At 43.8% G+C, this 16,878-nt stretch overlaps 1 protein-coding gene across 1 annotated transcript in view; it reads right to left on the reverse strand.

The window, feature by feature from the left end:
• WWC3 (WWC family member 3) overlaps window positions 1-16,878 on the reverse strand; it is a 128,624-nt gene that overhangs the window by 72,067 nt on the left and 39,679 nt on the right. Inside the window, exons 2-3 of the mRNA XM_023740717.1 lie at window positions 10,883-10,992; window positions 6,964-7,167 (exon numbers count right to left, since the gene is read on the reverse strand). Coding sequence (XP_023596485.1) covers window positions 6,964-7,167; window positions 10,883-10,898 — 220 coding nt within the window. The 5' untranslated portion in view covers window positions 10,899-10,992. The remainder of the gene's footprint in view (window positions 1-6,963; window positions 7,168-10,882; window positions 10,993-16,878) is intronic.

The following is a 16,878-nucleotide window of genomic DNA, read 5'->3' on the forward strand; positions in this document are numbered from 1 at the left end:
TCTTTGATCTGCATACCAAAGGCTGACTTTAATTCTGATAACTTAGGTGCCAACAGCTAGAAATCAATTCAAAATCGCTCCCTGACTTTATACTGGAAAGAAGTCTCATACACAAAGCCATCAAGTCGCTTAAATAGCAGGATTATTTAATAGCCTCAATTAGAACCAAATCCAAAGTTAATCTGAACAGTTCAGATAGCTCCTATTTTAAAAAACTCTTCTATGGAACATTTAGTTATTTAAGCCCCCATTAAGTCAGAATTGCAAACAACGGAATCTACTAGAAAGAAATATCTGGAGGAGCTAAATATTTGCCAACTTTATCTCAAAGTTTCTTATATTTAGAATCGTGATCTCTCAAAGGCATGGGGTAAAATGTTTTTAAAATAGAATTTTTTCTTAGACTAGAACATCTATTTCCTAATCCTATGACTTCCATCTTGCCAGCCTCCTTGCTTCCATTAATCAAGATCAGTAACAAAAGCAACACCTCACACAATGCCCTTAAAAGAAGGAAATAATTTAAACAAACCTCCACATTAAACTCCTGCATGTTGCTTGTTTAATGTGTGTAAACCTGTCAACTTGCAGTTGAAGAAGAAAATGGCTCTTTCCCATTAAGGGTAGAAAATAACCCCAACACCAAATTTCAACAAGGTTAACTGCAATGTTAAACATTAATAACAATTATCTGAAATTGTTACAAAAAAACTCTTTCTGCCTGTGCAATCACAAAGGGAATGTTAACAAAAAGACTTGAAACGCACACGGGAGGTGTAGTGGATACTGTGGTCATCTACACAGCAAACTTTCCCCCATTTCTCCTTCCTAACTAAGAGAACTTTGATATTGCCCAGTGTCCACCTCTCCCTCAGGAGACCCAGAGTGTGCCCCAGTCTAGAAGAGGAGTCTGATAAGTCACTGATATCACTGAGCCACTGAATCCACCAATGGGGAAACCCACCCTACCTCCAGAGGCTTTTGTTATGTGACAATGGATTCCTTATTGTCTGGGCCAGTAGGGCTTAATCTCTTCTGTTACAGCTGAAACCATCCTAAATGATAGAATGGGTTTTACTTATATTGATACCATTCATGTTATCTTTGGTACAGTCCCCAAAACTATAAAATTCCAGGACTTGTGGGTAGGGAGGGAATTCAAGTACCTCAGACAGTGAATACATTTGATCTTCAAGTGCTAAGGACATCTGTGAACAATGGCATAGCTTTCAATATTATAATTCCATTTATAAATACAAATTCTTAATTCTTTCTATCTGCCAGTAAGGCTAATACATTGTATGGAGTCTAAGGAATAGCTCAGGGCTCTGGATCCCATTTTTAACAGCATACACCCCACGACATTTATAAAAAGAAATCACTTCCTCTGTTAAGGCATGTCTCCAATCTCTAGGTTTATGATAGAGACCAGACTTTTGCCTCTGAAGCTTTCTTCTCTCTTTAAGAGTTCAGTGAGTGGAGTTATCAAATAGCCTAAGGAATCTGCTTAGGCATATAATATTGTTTTAGATGATATAATAACAAAGTTACAGCGTAGCTGGATGATAACGTTGTAAAATATTATACTTTGCTATTACAGGGTGTCTTTCACATTTATTTTATCTATTCTCATAAAATAGAAAAAATATTGGTGAAAGAGGAGCAATGATTATATTTTTCCACTGCATGGATTAAAAGACTGAGTTTTGTAGTGACTTGAAGTCACAACACCGTTATTCACAGAGGGACTCATGCCCAGAACTCGGGCTCCTGGGGGTCAGCCCCCTGATACCCTTTCATCGGACTAGGCTTTCCAACATGAGGAGGAATGTCCTTCCAGCTCCCCAATGCCCATCTCCGAGCAGGTGAACCTGGCCTATTTATTTAGCACTCAAAATGCTGCAAACCTCAGCACTTATCTTGAGTTTCTATTTTACCTGTCATTGAAAGGGAAAAACGCATGCATACATCTCTCTCTCCCCCTCTCTCCCTGCCCCTCTGACACACATACCTCCCCTGTGCTGCAGGCACCCAAGGGCATCCCGGGAGATGATCTGCTTTAAAAGATCAGCAGTCCTTCTCCAAGAATGGCCTCTCTGGCAGCTTGCCCTGCAGAACCAGGTGTGAGTCTCAGGGACCAGCATTATAGGGGGTTGCTCAAGGGAAGAGAGAGGATTCTGGGAGAAAGTACAGCAAGCACAGACAGGTTCCATGCTAACAGGTACTAATTACCAAAGCGGGGACAAAGGTTCACATGTAAGGAACCTTAGGCCAACAAAGGAGGGGATGACACTTCTTCTTTAAAGGCATCATAAGCAAAGGCTCAAAAGAACCAAATAAGCCCACTCACGGGTGATCTACAGAAGTAACGCAAGATGCCACCAAACCCTAACCAAGAACTCTCTCTCCAGAACAGACTAGGGGATTATCTCTTGGTAAACACATGTGCAAGAGTGAGGGTTGCCAGCTATTACGCATGAAAAATGCAGCATGATCTATTTTTCTCCTGCCTGCTCCAACATGCTGGGTCAAGGAAAACAAAAGCTGAATATCCAAACTGTGGCCCTTATCCTAACCCAGATAGCAGATGAGAAACCCTTTAACAAAGAACCAGTGGAAGACAGTCTTGGTGGGATGGGCTTGTAGCCTCAGAAAGAACATTAGCAAGACTGATGACTGATAAGGCAGAACTTCACCACCACCTAAGACAAGAATTCAGGGCGGGTCAGCACTTTCTCACCATAGATAAGGCAGACTCTTTCCCAGCCAGCCAAGGAGACTTTTGGTGTAGACTTGTGGTATACTCTTGGTAGCTCCTAGGAACCAGGTTAACAAACAGTCATATTCCTGCTGCTAGAAGCGACATTAATAGTCAACCTAGACCAGTGGATCTCAACACTGAGAAATACCTGGAGAGCTTAAAATAAATAAATAAACAAATACAATGCTTGGACCGAACCAATACCAATTAAATTGAAATCTCTTGGGGTGGGGCCCAGGCAGTAGTATTTTTTAAAAGTCTCTAGGAAATTCTTACTGCAGCCAAGGTTGAGAACCAGTGGCGTAGGCCAAGGGTCAGCAAATTTTTTCAGTAAAGGGCCAGATAGTAAATATTTTAGGCTTTGTGGGCCATAAGGTCTCTGTCTCAACTCCTGAACTCCGCCATTATAGCTGCCATGTTGTTAGGTGCCACCTAGTCAGTTCTGACTCATAGCAACTCTATGTACAACAGAACAAAACACTGCCCGGTCCTGTTCCATCCTCAAGATCATTGCTATGCTGGAGCCCATCACTGCAGCCACTGTGTCAATCCATCCCATTGAGGGCCTTCCTCTCTTTCACTGACCCTCTACTTTACCAAGAATGATGTCCTTCTCCAGGGACTGGTCCCTCCTGACAGCATGTCCAAAGTACGTGAGACAAGGTCTCACCATCCTCGCTTCCAATGAGCATTCTGGTTGTACTTCTTACAAGACAGATTTGTTTGCTCTTCTGGTGGTTCATGGTATATTCAATATTCTTTGCCAACACAATAATTCAAAGGCATCAATTCTTCTGTCGTCCTTATTCCTTGTCCAGCTTTTGCATGCATATGAGGCAACTGAAAATACCATGGCTTGGGTCAGGCACTTCTTAGTCCTCAAAGTGACACCTTTGCTTTTTAACACTTTAAAGAGGTCTTCTGCAGCAGATCTGCCCAATGCAATACGTCATTTGATTTACTGACTGCTGCCTCCATAGGACAGGATTTGGCCCATAGTTTGCTGACATAACTCAGGGGGAAATCTGTGAATGGTGTTGATAAAATGTAATTGCCCTCTTCTCTCCTTCCCCACACCCTTGTGCTCCAACACTAGAAATGGCTGTCCTACCGAACTTCAAATTCTTCAAGAATCTAGACTTACTGGACATATTGAAGCTGGAGGAGTCCCCAAGACTATTGCCCTGAGTTACTCTTCAAACCCTGAATTGAAATTATCCCTGAAGTCACCTTTAAACTAAGTAACAGTTTAGCTCAAAAAGTAAAGATTGTCACCCTCGAGTATTAAGTTCTTTAAAAAAAAAAAAATCTACATAAGACCAAATGGACAGCAGCTATTTTAAAGCATAGAGGAGAAGGTTGAGGGGCAGGAAGTTTAAGTCAATGGAAATGAAACAACTAGAACAGAAATAACAAGAATGTTGACACAATGTGAAGAATGTAACCTATGTCACTGATCATTATGTCTAGAAACTGCTGAATGGGTGTGGTTTTACTGTATATATTTTCACCAAAAATAAAACATTAAAAAAAGAAAAAGAAATGGATGTTCTAGTTAATTCCTTTGTTCACCATCATTATCTCATTTTTCCCTACCATCAGGGATAAATCGTGCCCCCAACATTTAGTATATACCAATACCCAACCCACTGCCCTCAAGTCAATTCCAATTCATAGCGACCCTTTAAAACAGAGCAGAACTGCCCCATAGGGTTTCCAAGGCTGTAAATCTTTATGGAAGCAAACTGCCACATCTTTCTTCCATGAAGCAGCTGATGGGTTTGAACCGCCAACCTTCTGGTTAACAGCCAAGAGCTTTAACTACTGCACCACCAGGGCTCCTTATACCAATACCAAGTGCAAAACAAATATCTGTCGAAAAATAAATGGTTAGCAATCCTATCCCGGGCCATGAGAAACCTCAAGAAGTAGAAAGTGCTCTGCCTTCCACTTGGCCCCATTCCTTTTACAAAATATGGCAGACTACTTGCCGATTTATAACTGGTCTTTACTTCCAAATAACTTGAAAATCAGATGGCAAAGAGTTCCAAAAATACAATCAGCTCTTCTAAGCGGCCTCTTTTACTAAAGGCTAAAAACACAACTAGATCTAGATTCAAATCCAAGTTCTGCCATTTACTGGGTATATAACCTTGAAGAGGAGTCCCTGGGTGGTACAAACAGTTAAGTGGTCAGCTATTAACTGAAAGTTTGGCAGTTCAAATCCACCCGGAGGCACCTCAAAGGAAAGGCTTGGTGATCTACTTCTGAAAAATCAGTCACTGAAAACCCTAAGGAACACAGTTCTACTTTGAAATACATGGCGTTGGAATCAACTCAACGGCAACCATTTTTGTTTTTTAACCTTGAAGAAGTTATCTGGTCTCTCTGATATTCAGTTTTTCACGTGTACAGTGAAGATAACACACGTACTTCATAATGTTGCAATCGTAACAATGCATACAGAACACCTAGCTCATTGAATATGGGTTCCTTTCACTTGGAGTCATTACCAATGAAGAAGAGTCATAGGAAATAAGTCCAAATTGTATTCTGTTCCCAGCCATCTGGCAAGGGATGCCTCCCTGCTTGAGACGACTAACAGCGAGAGAGCTCTGGGCTACGTGAGACCTGTATGGCTGGCTGCATGACAGGTGTGCTATGGATACTGCCACCACTGCTCCTACAAGGGCCCAGCACCTATGCCATGGCTGATGAGACATCTGTCAGATGACAATGATTTGGGCTAACAGGATCCTCGTCTTGAATTTTATCCCGTAGCAGGAAATAACTCATTTGAGTCATGTTTAGCGGGCTTTTCCTCGGAGTAATTGGTAGTTTAGGTTAAATGGCGTATTGAAAGGGTTCAGTTGAAACTCGAGGGATAGGAGCAGCTTGATAAACCACTTGGATTGTTCTGAGATTCCATTCACTGTCTTTTTCCCTGATGAGCTGATAGGCCCCAGCAAGATTCACTGGCCTCTCCAGCCCTTTCATGAAAACAAGCAGGCCCAAACTGGCCTCCAAGGCTACCTCCACAAGAGGAAGCAGTGATGGTGTCTATACAGATCCTTCTACCATATTCAGCAATGGAACCTGATAAGCACGTTAGGATCACCAGCCAAGTCAACAGGTGAGCTCTGCCATGTCTCAAACAGACTTGGGTTTTTATTCAGCAGAACCTAGCGTACCAACTTCATACATTTTCCACAAGCTGACCAGCCTCCAGGACAGTCGTGGCCACGCACCCTGTGATGGGCTGTTAGGTGTGCTCACTCTGCCAGCACGGACTGGCCCAAGAAGTGACCGACTGTATCAGGAACCAAATAAACTGCCTCCAAGCCCTGAGCAGCTGCTGAGGACTAATGAAATGGGAGCCCACCCTATGCAGCCTCCTAAACGAAAGAAGGGTTCCTTTTGAGGATATCAGTGTGTGTCCATCTTGCTTCTGGGGCAGGAAAATATCTTCCCAATTCTCTGGGTTACCCCGAGCTCCTCCTCCTAACGCCCAATAAAGGACTCTAGGAAGAGACAGGTGCTTGACACACTGGAAGGCTCCTGAATCTTTCCATTCAGGTTTAAAGAGACCGGTGTGTAGATTTTCCAAGGAATCGCCCCAGACAGGCAGGATGAACTGCAGCGATCTCCCAACAACGTGCTCCTCAACAGCGACACTCACGAGACCCCAGGCTATTGCACATCACCACCTGGAACTCTATCTGGTTGCTTGTTTCTTTTCTGTCTCCCCATCTGAATGTAAGCTCCAGGAGGCCAGGGGCCTTTCCTTTCTTGGTCACCACCATATCCCCGTGCCTCGGTGCCAAAAAACCCAAAACCCGTTGCTGTCAAGTTGATACCGACTCATAGCGACCCTATAGGACAGAGTCAAACGGCCCCATAGGGTTTCCAAGGCTGTAATCTTTACAGAAGCAGACTGCCACATCTTTCTCCTGCACAGCAGCTGGTAGGTTCGAACCACCGACCTTTTGGTTAGCAGCCGAGCACTTGCCAAATGTTCGCTAAGTGAATGGCTGCCAGATGACCATCTGATTCCAGTGCAGAGTAGTGATTACCTAAAAGCATGCAATTAGACCCAATACGAAACTGTCTTGTCTGAGTGAATTTTGGAATTTGCAGGTAACCCAGCAGAGAGATGGCTCGTGAGGTCATGAGTGTTAACTGCAGGGGACAGGTCAACTCACAGCTGGCGTATGAGCGGCAGTCATCCTCACACATCTTGTGCAGCTGCTGGTACTCCTCCTGGGCCAGCTCAAACCGCTGCTGCTTAATCTGGTATATTTCTTTCTTGGCATTGAGAGCTTCCTTGGCTACAATTAAATATTCCTTCAACATCCGTTCCTGCTCTCGTCTCCACTGTTCTCGGGGATCCTCAATCTGGGTGAGCTCTGAAATCAAAAGGATATAAGAACACAAGTGGCTTATGAGTAAAATCTTTAGGCTAACCAACAGCCATGTAACTATGCTACTAGTTATGAAATTTAATTAATTACTAGGATTCGCATTCTGGGAGATTCTGCAAAACGAACCTTTCTAAAGTGTGGAACACCTTCTATCTATATATCCACAGTTGAGTCAAGAAGAAAACTCAACAAGGCAGATACGAAATAGTCCACTGGAATAGGGAAGACAATACAAGACAATTTCCCACAGATAATGACCACAGTATAAATAAACGTTGGAGTAGATGAGCCCAAATGAGCTCGTAACTGTCAAACTAATAGATATTTACAACCTTCTTCTTATGGACTTCCTTCATGTAGGAAGCTATAAACTCTACTGCCACTAGACTTGGCTTGCTCTCCTCTTCTTTCATCTCCATGAAAGACCAAGCAGCATTTTCTCACTCTATGCTGACTTCCTTGTCTCCTCCTACCCATAAATTCCCGTCTTCCACTCTTCTTTCTCACTCCAATGGCTCTCTTAAGGGCTCATGCCTATCTCTTGCTCTAACCTCTCTCCTGAGTTCCAGTTTTTATTTCCAACTGCCTCCGAGACACAGCTCCATCCGGATGGACCCAAAGTAATTCTGAGTCATTCATGCAAAGCAGAGCTCATTCTTACCCTCTGCCCTTTCACTACCAAAACCAAAAACAAAGCCAACCAACCACAACGATAACAAACACCTGCTTCTCCTTCTGCCTTCCTGCTTGGTGAGCGGCATCACCTGGATCTACCTACTTTCCCAACCTGGGAACCAACTGGGACTCATCTTCCAATAACTCACGCTCCTCTCCCTCACCCAGAATATTCTATGGGTCATCAAGAATTGGTGATTCCTGTCCCTTGATATGATAATGACGAACAACCTACCCTTCTCTCCATCCCCCCTTAGTTTAATCAGGACCTCACGATCTTCTTCCAGGTATACCCAGGCTTCCTGCCTCTTCCCACCACAATCCACCCTCAGCGAGCTCACCAAACTTACCTTCCTAACTCTGCTTGAAATTCTTAAAGGACAAAGTCCAATCACTTTAGCATGACATAAGAGTCCCCAGACTGACTTGCCAGCTTCATCTAGATTTTCTGTCCTTTTCCCCACAGTCACCCTCTAAACAGACTGAACTCTCCCTAAGTCCCTGAACATGCCAGGCTGATTCATCTATGCTGCTCTGTGCCCTTCTGCCCACCAGGAAATCTTAGCATCTTTCAAGACTCATTGCAAACAAACCTCTTTTTTTTTTTTTTTAAATTTATTGAGCTAAAATATATCCAGTGAAACCTGTGAGAGCAGGAACTCGATGGGACTGCCTTGTTTTTCCGGGTCTTGCAAGTTTTCCATCTTTGACAAGGTGCAGCTTACCACTTTTCTATCACCCTCTATTAGTGGAAAATATTTGAGTTTTCTTTCTCTGACACGTTTCTGCCTTACACAGGTTCTGGCTTTCACAGGTTTTACTGTATAACATCAAATGTGCCGTTGTACCCATTTTTAACTGTACAATTCAGGGACATTAATTACATTCACCACATTGTGCAACCATCACCACTATTTATTTCCCAACCTTGTTCATCGTCCCAAACAGAAACTCTTACCCCATAAGCATAACTCCCCTATTCTTTCTCCCCCGAGCCCCTGGTAACCACTAATCCACTTTCCAGGATGAGGTGGTATGACTGCGGAGTTCCACCCTCGGGGCCGGGTCTTTCCATTACCATCATGGTGGCAGAAGCCAGTCCTTGGTGATGATCCAACATTAGGGTTCCCGGCCCCATCTAGAGTGGCATCTCTGTGAGGGTGGAGGCTGGGTCTCATTCCTGCGTCCTCAGGGCCTAAACTGAGTGGCAGGCAATGCGAGGAGCTTCACCAATGTTTGCTGTAACTGAGGGGGTGAGCAGGGAGTGAGCAAGGGATGCCGGGAGAAGAGGGACACTGAAGAATGAGCACATCGGGTTTACGGGCCAGGCGAGCCTGCATGGTCCTGGGCCTTGACAGTGGCAGGCAAGTTTGTCTAGAAGGGTTGCATAAGGCAAATGCCTATGCCACTGGGAAACCTGGTGCTGGGCCGGGCAGGATGGAGCCTGCTGATGAAGCCACACTGCAGTGTGCCAAGGCTGACCTGCAGCAGCCCCACGAGGCAGCCCCACGGGCAAAGCGGCCAGCAGGGTGCCAAGCCCAGACAGCCTGACTCACACTCACACATACGGCGGCAGCCACGTCAGCTGGGGGGCCATGGAGAGGGCTGGCCCTCAGCTGGGGCCTCTCAGCTTCTTTTCTGCCAAGCACCTCGCCCTGTTCAGGGAGCAGTAGATCCATCTAGAAGCCCTCTTGCTACCTGGGAGAGCTGCAAGCCGGGACACCACTTATCCCCATCTCCAGTCACCACTGCACAGTCTTTGGATGATAGCTGCGACTGAGCGCAAGCTGAATGTCATGTATCAGTCACTTCCCTGTCCTGAGAACGGGGACAGGAAGAGGACTCCCAATTGAGGTTTCCCCGTACTGAACTTGGGAGATTGGCAGCCATGCAGGAGTCTGCCCTGAAGACACCAACCTGGGCTTGATCGCACTAAGGGGAAATGAGAGGCTACGAGCCCGGTGTACGGAGCCCTTCCCAAGTCACGCACATGGAGGGCACTGTCCATCTTCAGAGCCCCCCAGCCTCCTCACACTCAATAAACTGAAGGAAAGAACGCAAGCCAAGGGGAAGCTGGGCTTCATGTCTTTATCTCACAGAAAGCTGTCCCGGTAATAAAAATGACAGTGACAGAAACACTGAGGGGGACTAGAATACAAACGGGAGAGCATGAGAAAGTGTGAATCTGAAGAGAAATCGATCCCCAGCTCGTACCTGGGACCGAGGAAGGCAGAAAGCCACATGTGAGGAGTGGAAACTGATCTAGAATGAAATGGAGCCCTTGGGAACAGGCTCTCACCCCTGGCACTACTGGCATTTGGTGCCAGATCATTCTTTGCTGTGGGGGCTGTCCTGGGCATTGTAGGGTGTTTAGCAGCATCCCTGGCCTCTACCCACTAGATGCCAGTAGTGCCCCCCGCCCACCACTGTGACAACCAAAAATGTCTCCACACATTGTCATATGTCCCCCTGGGGGAGCAAAATCGCCCCCAGTTGAGAACCACTGTTCTAGACAGTTCTACAAAGAGACTGGCATGGTCAAAGACCCATTATTTTAGCTTTATTATTTATACCATTTACCCCTTTCACAAAGATCAAAAAGGTACCAGGCATTAAAGTTAAAATTAAATGTATAAGGCAAAGTGAAGTTAAGGTAACCCACTGGGCATTTATTGTTTCAAGAACTTTCAAGTTCCATTTTGAAATAAACAACCTTCTCATGATGACGTGTACTTCTGTTCCCAGGCTGCCTGGGAAATTTATTCCCTATATTAGATATTAAAACTCTCTATAAAACATATTATATGCAGAGCTCAGCAAAACACAAGCAAGGTACATCTACATAACTGCTTCACTTTCTGAAGAACTCAGCTCATGAAAACTTCAGACTACATTTATAAAGCCCAGTTTAATACTTCATCGGGCACTAACAATTGTCCAGCACTGCAAAAACTTTTGAGCATCTTTGAGATCTAACATGAAAACTTGTTCACATATAATAATGAAAATGTGGCACTCTACTCACTATTTATGTGGTCCATGTAATAAATTCCAATTTGTTTATCATACACAGTTTCCCATCCTAAAGGAAGTTCATCCCCAACACAATCGGCAAAGGTCAATGGCTTTGTTATCCTGCAAATGAAAACATATTTGTCAGGTCAATGTCATATAAGTTTGCCAAATGGACTTTAGAATTAGGTTTTAATACAAAATTATGTATTATACTATTAAATTGACTGCTTTTGCTCTGTTTAGTTGGAAAATTAATTCACAGGCTTTGCTGAAATAATTAATAATCAATAACCATATTAGTATCTTCATATGGAAAAGCATTATTATCTGAAAGTACAACTTTAAATACCAGTGAAAATGGATATTAACAGTTACTAACAAAACAGGTAAAACAAGCATCTTCTTCCAAAGAGTATGTTTAATGACTGTGGGACAATGGAATGTAGCTTGTCCAGAACAATAGGAGAGTAGCTATGTTTTGTTCTCATTACCTGAGAAACATTCCCCCCCCAACTTTCAATTTCCATATGTTACACATGAACACCAGCTTAAATCTATATAAACAGCATTTGCAAGATTTACATCTGCTAGTGGTCATAATTTAATGAATTAAACATTAACCACTGGCCAAATATAAAAGTAAAGCAAGGTAACAACACAATATGATGCCTACTAAATGCTTTCCGTACTCCTTACACAGTCCGGATCAAAAATTTCAAATGGTCCTTTCTTTTGGTGTTCTAGAGAAAAACAACAAAAGCATGTTGTCTCCAGACTTCTCTCAAATCTGATTAAAGAAGTCTTAGATTGAGGCAAGGGATAAAGTCAGGGATTTTCAAATGGATTTTTTTAAGTACAGACTCCTGCTCCGCCCCTTCCCCTGGGGTCATGTTGATTGACAAGACAGTTTTAGGCATGCAGCTGTTGTAGAAAGCCGGACACACCTAGAATTGTCTGCGTGTAGGCAGCTATCTATTCGCCTGTCTCTATAATAACACACTGACTGGTATGCATGGGAATCCTATAACCTAAATTTCACTAACCCAACCCTCCCACATCCAATTAGGACTCCTGTTTTGTTCAAGTTCCTGACCCCAAGAAAGTGAGACACCAGGATGGCAGACAAAACCCATGAGACCAGTATGAATTTTGAATATGTGAATTACCCAAACTGGTTCTATAACAGGGTTCTCTCCAAAGAGCATTTAGAAGTTGATAAAACACCATCAGAAAGACACTGATATTAATGTGCCTTTATTTTAAACACATTTTAAACATTTTTTCAAGTTAAGAGTTAATATAAAAACAAAGATATGGAAGGTGAATTCAAATACACCGTGGACATTCTCCCAAACACAACGCACTCAAAAAACCACGGTATCACAAGATTTGCCTATGACACACACTGCCTGTCCCAATCTCCACGATTACTTTATATGCAGGAATGATGTGATAGTGACATGGTTCCAAGTCAAACAGATAATGGCAGGGTGTTTGCATGAGCAAGGTCCTGAATGGGCACCAAACCACAGCAAAAACAATCCTACTTTAACCCAAACTGAGTCTTGACTAAATATTTCTGCTTTCTAGATTCATGCACATAAGCCTAGAGAAAAATGCAGTGAGCATGGTAACCATTTACAACACTCAGGGACTCCGAAGGCTAAATACAGTACTTGGAGTAAAATCAAAGATTAATGTTTCTAGACTCATTCAGGAGCCCTGGTGATGTAGTGGTTAAGTGTTTGGCCACTAACCAAAAGGTCAGCAGTTCCAATTCACCAGCCGCTCCTTGGAAACTCTACGGGGCAGTTCTACTCTGTCCTGTAGGATCGCTATGAATTGGAATTGACTTGATGCAATGGGTTTGGGTTTTTTGGTTTAGACTCAATCAATCGGTCCATCAACAAGTAAAGAGTTTAAGTTACCATCTCCACGTTCAACTCTAAGGAGTAGAGAAACCAATTCAAAAAGACTCCTCCGAGTCCTTGTCTATTTGGTGAAAAAAGGCACAAGCCAGGGTACCCGAGAAGCAGGCCCGTCATCTGAAATGAAAGCAATGACATGAATTCCAAGGTCACCATCTTATCTTGCAATTTCTCAAATGTAAAATTTGCATCGACTCTTTTCTGGAAAGCAACTCTGTTTTCCAAAATTGTCAATTAACGAAAAACCCAATTCACACATAAAATGGTGAGATAGTGAATTGGCACAGCTACCACGACAACGAGACGGACTGACACAGTGGCTGCAACGATGGCCTCAAACATAGCAACAACCGTAAGGACGGCGCAGGATTGGGCAGTGTTTCACTCTGTCGTACACTGGGTCCCTGAGTTGGAACCGACTCGACGGCACCTAACAACAACAACCACTTGAAGGCAAATCTGAATTCTTCCTGCCCAGATTTCTCCCAGGCTTCTAATAAACGAGTCCCTTGTGATACGTGTATTAAGTAATTATGTCCTACCCTCACTTCTACTTCCCTTTCAGATGGTCAGCTTGTAAGGGAGGGAATTTCTTTTTAAGTTGTTGCTGTTGTGAGTTGCTGTCAAGGTAATTCTGACTCATGGTGACCCCAGGTGTGCAGAGTAGAACTGCTCCATAGGGTTTCAAGGCTGACTTTTCAGAAGCAGATTGCCAGGCCTGTCTTCCAAGGCGTCTCCCGGGTAGGTTAGAACCACCAACCTCTTGGGTAGCAGTCAAGCGCTTAACCAGCTAGTAGTCTAACACTTAACCATTTGCACCACCCAGGGACTCCTTTGTAAGTACAGGGCAGTCCCTGGAATGTCTGGTTTACAGACAATTCGCTTAAGAACAGACTGTCATAAAGCCTACTATCTTAAAAACTTGAGTTAAACACAGTGGTCCGTAATAACGAATGCAGGCACTACTCTGTGATGCTCATGAAAACACTGAGCGGTTTGGAAGTGTTTCTTAAGCGTTTCATACGCAGAGAAAGATAAAATACATACTAAGACAAACATTTGACTAACTGACGCTAAATAAGAACCATATGTACCTGTTCCGACTTACCTACAAATTCAACTTAAAGACATACTTAGGAACCAATCCCATTCGTAACTCGGGGACTGCCCGTAGTAGTATATATTTCGAGGAGCCCTGGTGGTGCAGTGGTTAAGCACTCGGCTGCTTACCAAAAGGCTAGCGGTTCGCACCACAGCAGAAAGATGTGGCAGTCTGCTTCTGTAAAGATTACAGCCTTGGAAAGCCTATGGAGCAGTTCTATTCTGTCCTATAGGGTCGCTAAGAGTAGGAATTGACTTGACAGCAATAGCAATGGGTATATATTTCAAGGACTTTTTCTTTATGGGAGAAAGTGTAACGCTATGAATTCATGTATGCCTGTGGTGAAATGAGTTCCTTTATGTGGCCTTTTGCCTTGGTTCTTTGGAAAAACAGCTTGAGATTTTTTTCCCCTAAACCCTGAGGAGTTACCTTTGCCCTAGTTTTCTACCCTAGAAGGTTTGTTACTTTTGTCCAGGTTGATTGGTATTTCCTGGGTAAACTGTAAACAACTTGGTTTGATACTTTTTATCTGGTCCTGGGCTGCAGCCTGCTCTGTGATTGGTATGTACCTTGAAGGGATTGGTCAACAGACCATGCAAATGAGGTGAGTTGTAGCCCAGCCAAGCCTACTATCCAAATGAAGTGTCTGTGGCCTACCAAGAGGGGATTGATCAGTTTGTGCCCCCCTATTAGGAGGGGCCATGTCTTAAAACTGACAAGGAATTGCGTACATATGCAGGCAACCCCGCACAGAGGTTCTGTCAGAGAGAAAGAAGCAAGAAAAGAAGCAGCAGGAAGAATCAGAAGGAAGAAAGAAGCAGGGAGTGAGATGAGGCAAGAACCTCTTAAAAGAGCTGAAACACTAGTCAAGGGCTATAACACTGAAGAGAGCTAAAACTAAGACAGGCCTGGAAGGGGCGCAGCAGCAGAGCCAGTGGCAACAGGCGGCAGGGCCAAAGCCTGTCCTCAGGGGGCAGAGAGGAAGTCTGAGAGAACTATCCTGCACTGAAAAAGGGAGACTTTACCTACATGCTTCCTGATCCTGATCCTAAGTTATAGACTGTCGATCCCGAGTTGTACCATTACTTCCTTAATAAACCACTTAACTGTAAGTATGGTCTGTCAGTTCTGTGTGGCCATTGCAACGGATTATCGAACCCAGCAGAGAAGTAGAGAGTGCCGTGGGGAGGACAGCTGCTGTCAGAATTGGTAACAGGTTGGAGAGTGGAGGGTATGTCTGACCTCCACCTCACAGGGATCAGCCTTGGGCTAATCTTGAGTAGCATTATCCCCCCTCCCCGGAAGTTAGACAGGTTCGGTGATACTACTGATACTGCTATTACTCCTAATCCCATTTCACAATGCCCAAAGCTGTTTCTGAACTGATTAAAAATATGGGACCTCATCTAAACCTGGGATTAAATTTTAACTAGGAAGAATATTTTCTATTTTTGTAAATTTAATTGATTTTTGTAATATTTTCTTTTACTAGTTCAAATGCTGAACACCAACTAAAATAGTTTCAGTGAAGGTAAAGCTAAAAATAATAATAATGCATTTTGTTCTAAGAGTCCTGTTTCTTTGGCCAGGGTGCCAGCCCCCTTCTCTAGTTAGTTCCAACACTGATCAGATTCCCCCAATGCATTGCCATTTGTCCTTGGCACAGGGGTAAAACCATGCAAGTTTTCTGCCACTCCCTTCCACCTCCCCCAAAAGAAAGGCTGGCTTGAGATCCAGCCAGTAAGTTTAACATTTACGCACCGCTTGTTTAAAACACGGATAACTGGACTTGCAAAGTGAGGCTCTCAGTTCCAAAGCAAAGCATTCTGGACTCGGTAGGGCCACACCCTCCTTCCCAGCCAAGGCTCAGGGGGCTGAAGTGTAGAAACCACCTACCCAGGTTGCAGAAAAATACAGAGGTGGGTCGCAGAAAAGTGGGAGTAGAGAGAAAAGTATAAACCCAATTCTTAACACAATTTCTTTATCAAATGGAGGCTACCATCATCCTTTGGAGTTTGGACTATACTTTCCAGTCTCCTGGAACAAGTTCATCTTTATATTTCCAATTCATGCTTGTTTGTAATAGGCTATTCAGAGAAGATACTATTAATCTCAACTTCAGTTCCAAACCAGTCCTCAAGAAATTATAATGACTTCCTTCACCTTTTCTACCATAACCTGGCTCACAGTGAAGTTCAAAGCCCGCAGGAACTTGGGCACTCAGCCCGTTTGTGGTTACTAAGCTGGTGAATTATACCCTGTGTGCAGTGCTGGTTTCTCCAGGCATTCAGTGGCTTAGCATTTACGCCCCAGGGCAGGAGGTTCTCACTTAGCAGTGAGTGGGTCCCCAAATTCCCCGAAACTGTACAAAGAAGTTGATGAGCACAGTCCAAAGCTTTCATCAGATTCCCAGAGATGTTGGTCGCTCCCCTCCCCCGAAAAATGAAGCTGAGAAGCTCTTTTAGACAGAGCCTTCATTTCTCTGTCAGAGTTTAGAATAGTGATGAATGTACCACAAAACTGCCACATTAGCCTCGAAAAGTCACTCTGAATAATCTCTGAAAATGTACACAGTAACAAAGGAAGAAGTAGAGCCAGGGATGCCGCTGTTGTTAGGTGTCGTCAAGTTGGTTCCGACTCACAGCAACCCTGTGCACAACAGAACAAAACACTGCCCGGTCCTGCGCCATCCTCACAATCGTTGTTATGCTTGAGCTCATTCTTGCAGCCACTGTGTCAATCCATCTCGTCGAGGGTCTTCCTCTTTTTCACTGACCCCCTACTTTACCAAGCATGATGACCTTCTCCAGGGACTGGTCCCTCCTGATAACATGTCCAAAGTACATGAGACAAGTCTTGGCATCCTTGCTTCTAATAAGCATACTGGTTGTACTTCTTCCAAGACAGATTTGTTCGTTCTTCTGGCAGTCCATGGTATATTCAATATTCTTCGCCAACACCATAATTCAAAGGCAT

Source organism: Trichechus manatus, unplaced genomic scaffold (assembly GCF_000243295.1).
Source record: "Trichechus manatus latirostris isolate Lorelei unplaced genomic scaffold, TriManLat1.0 scaffold00162, whole genome shotgun sequence".
Taxonomy (NCBI): domain Eukaryota; kingdom Metazoa; phylum Chordata; class Mammalia; order Sirenia; family Trichechidae; genus Trichechus; species Trichechus manatus.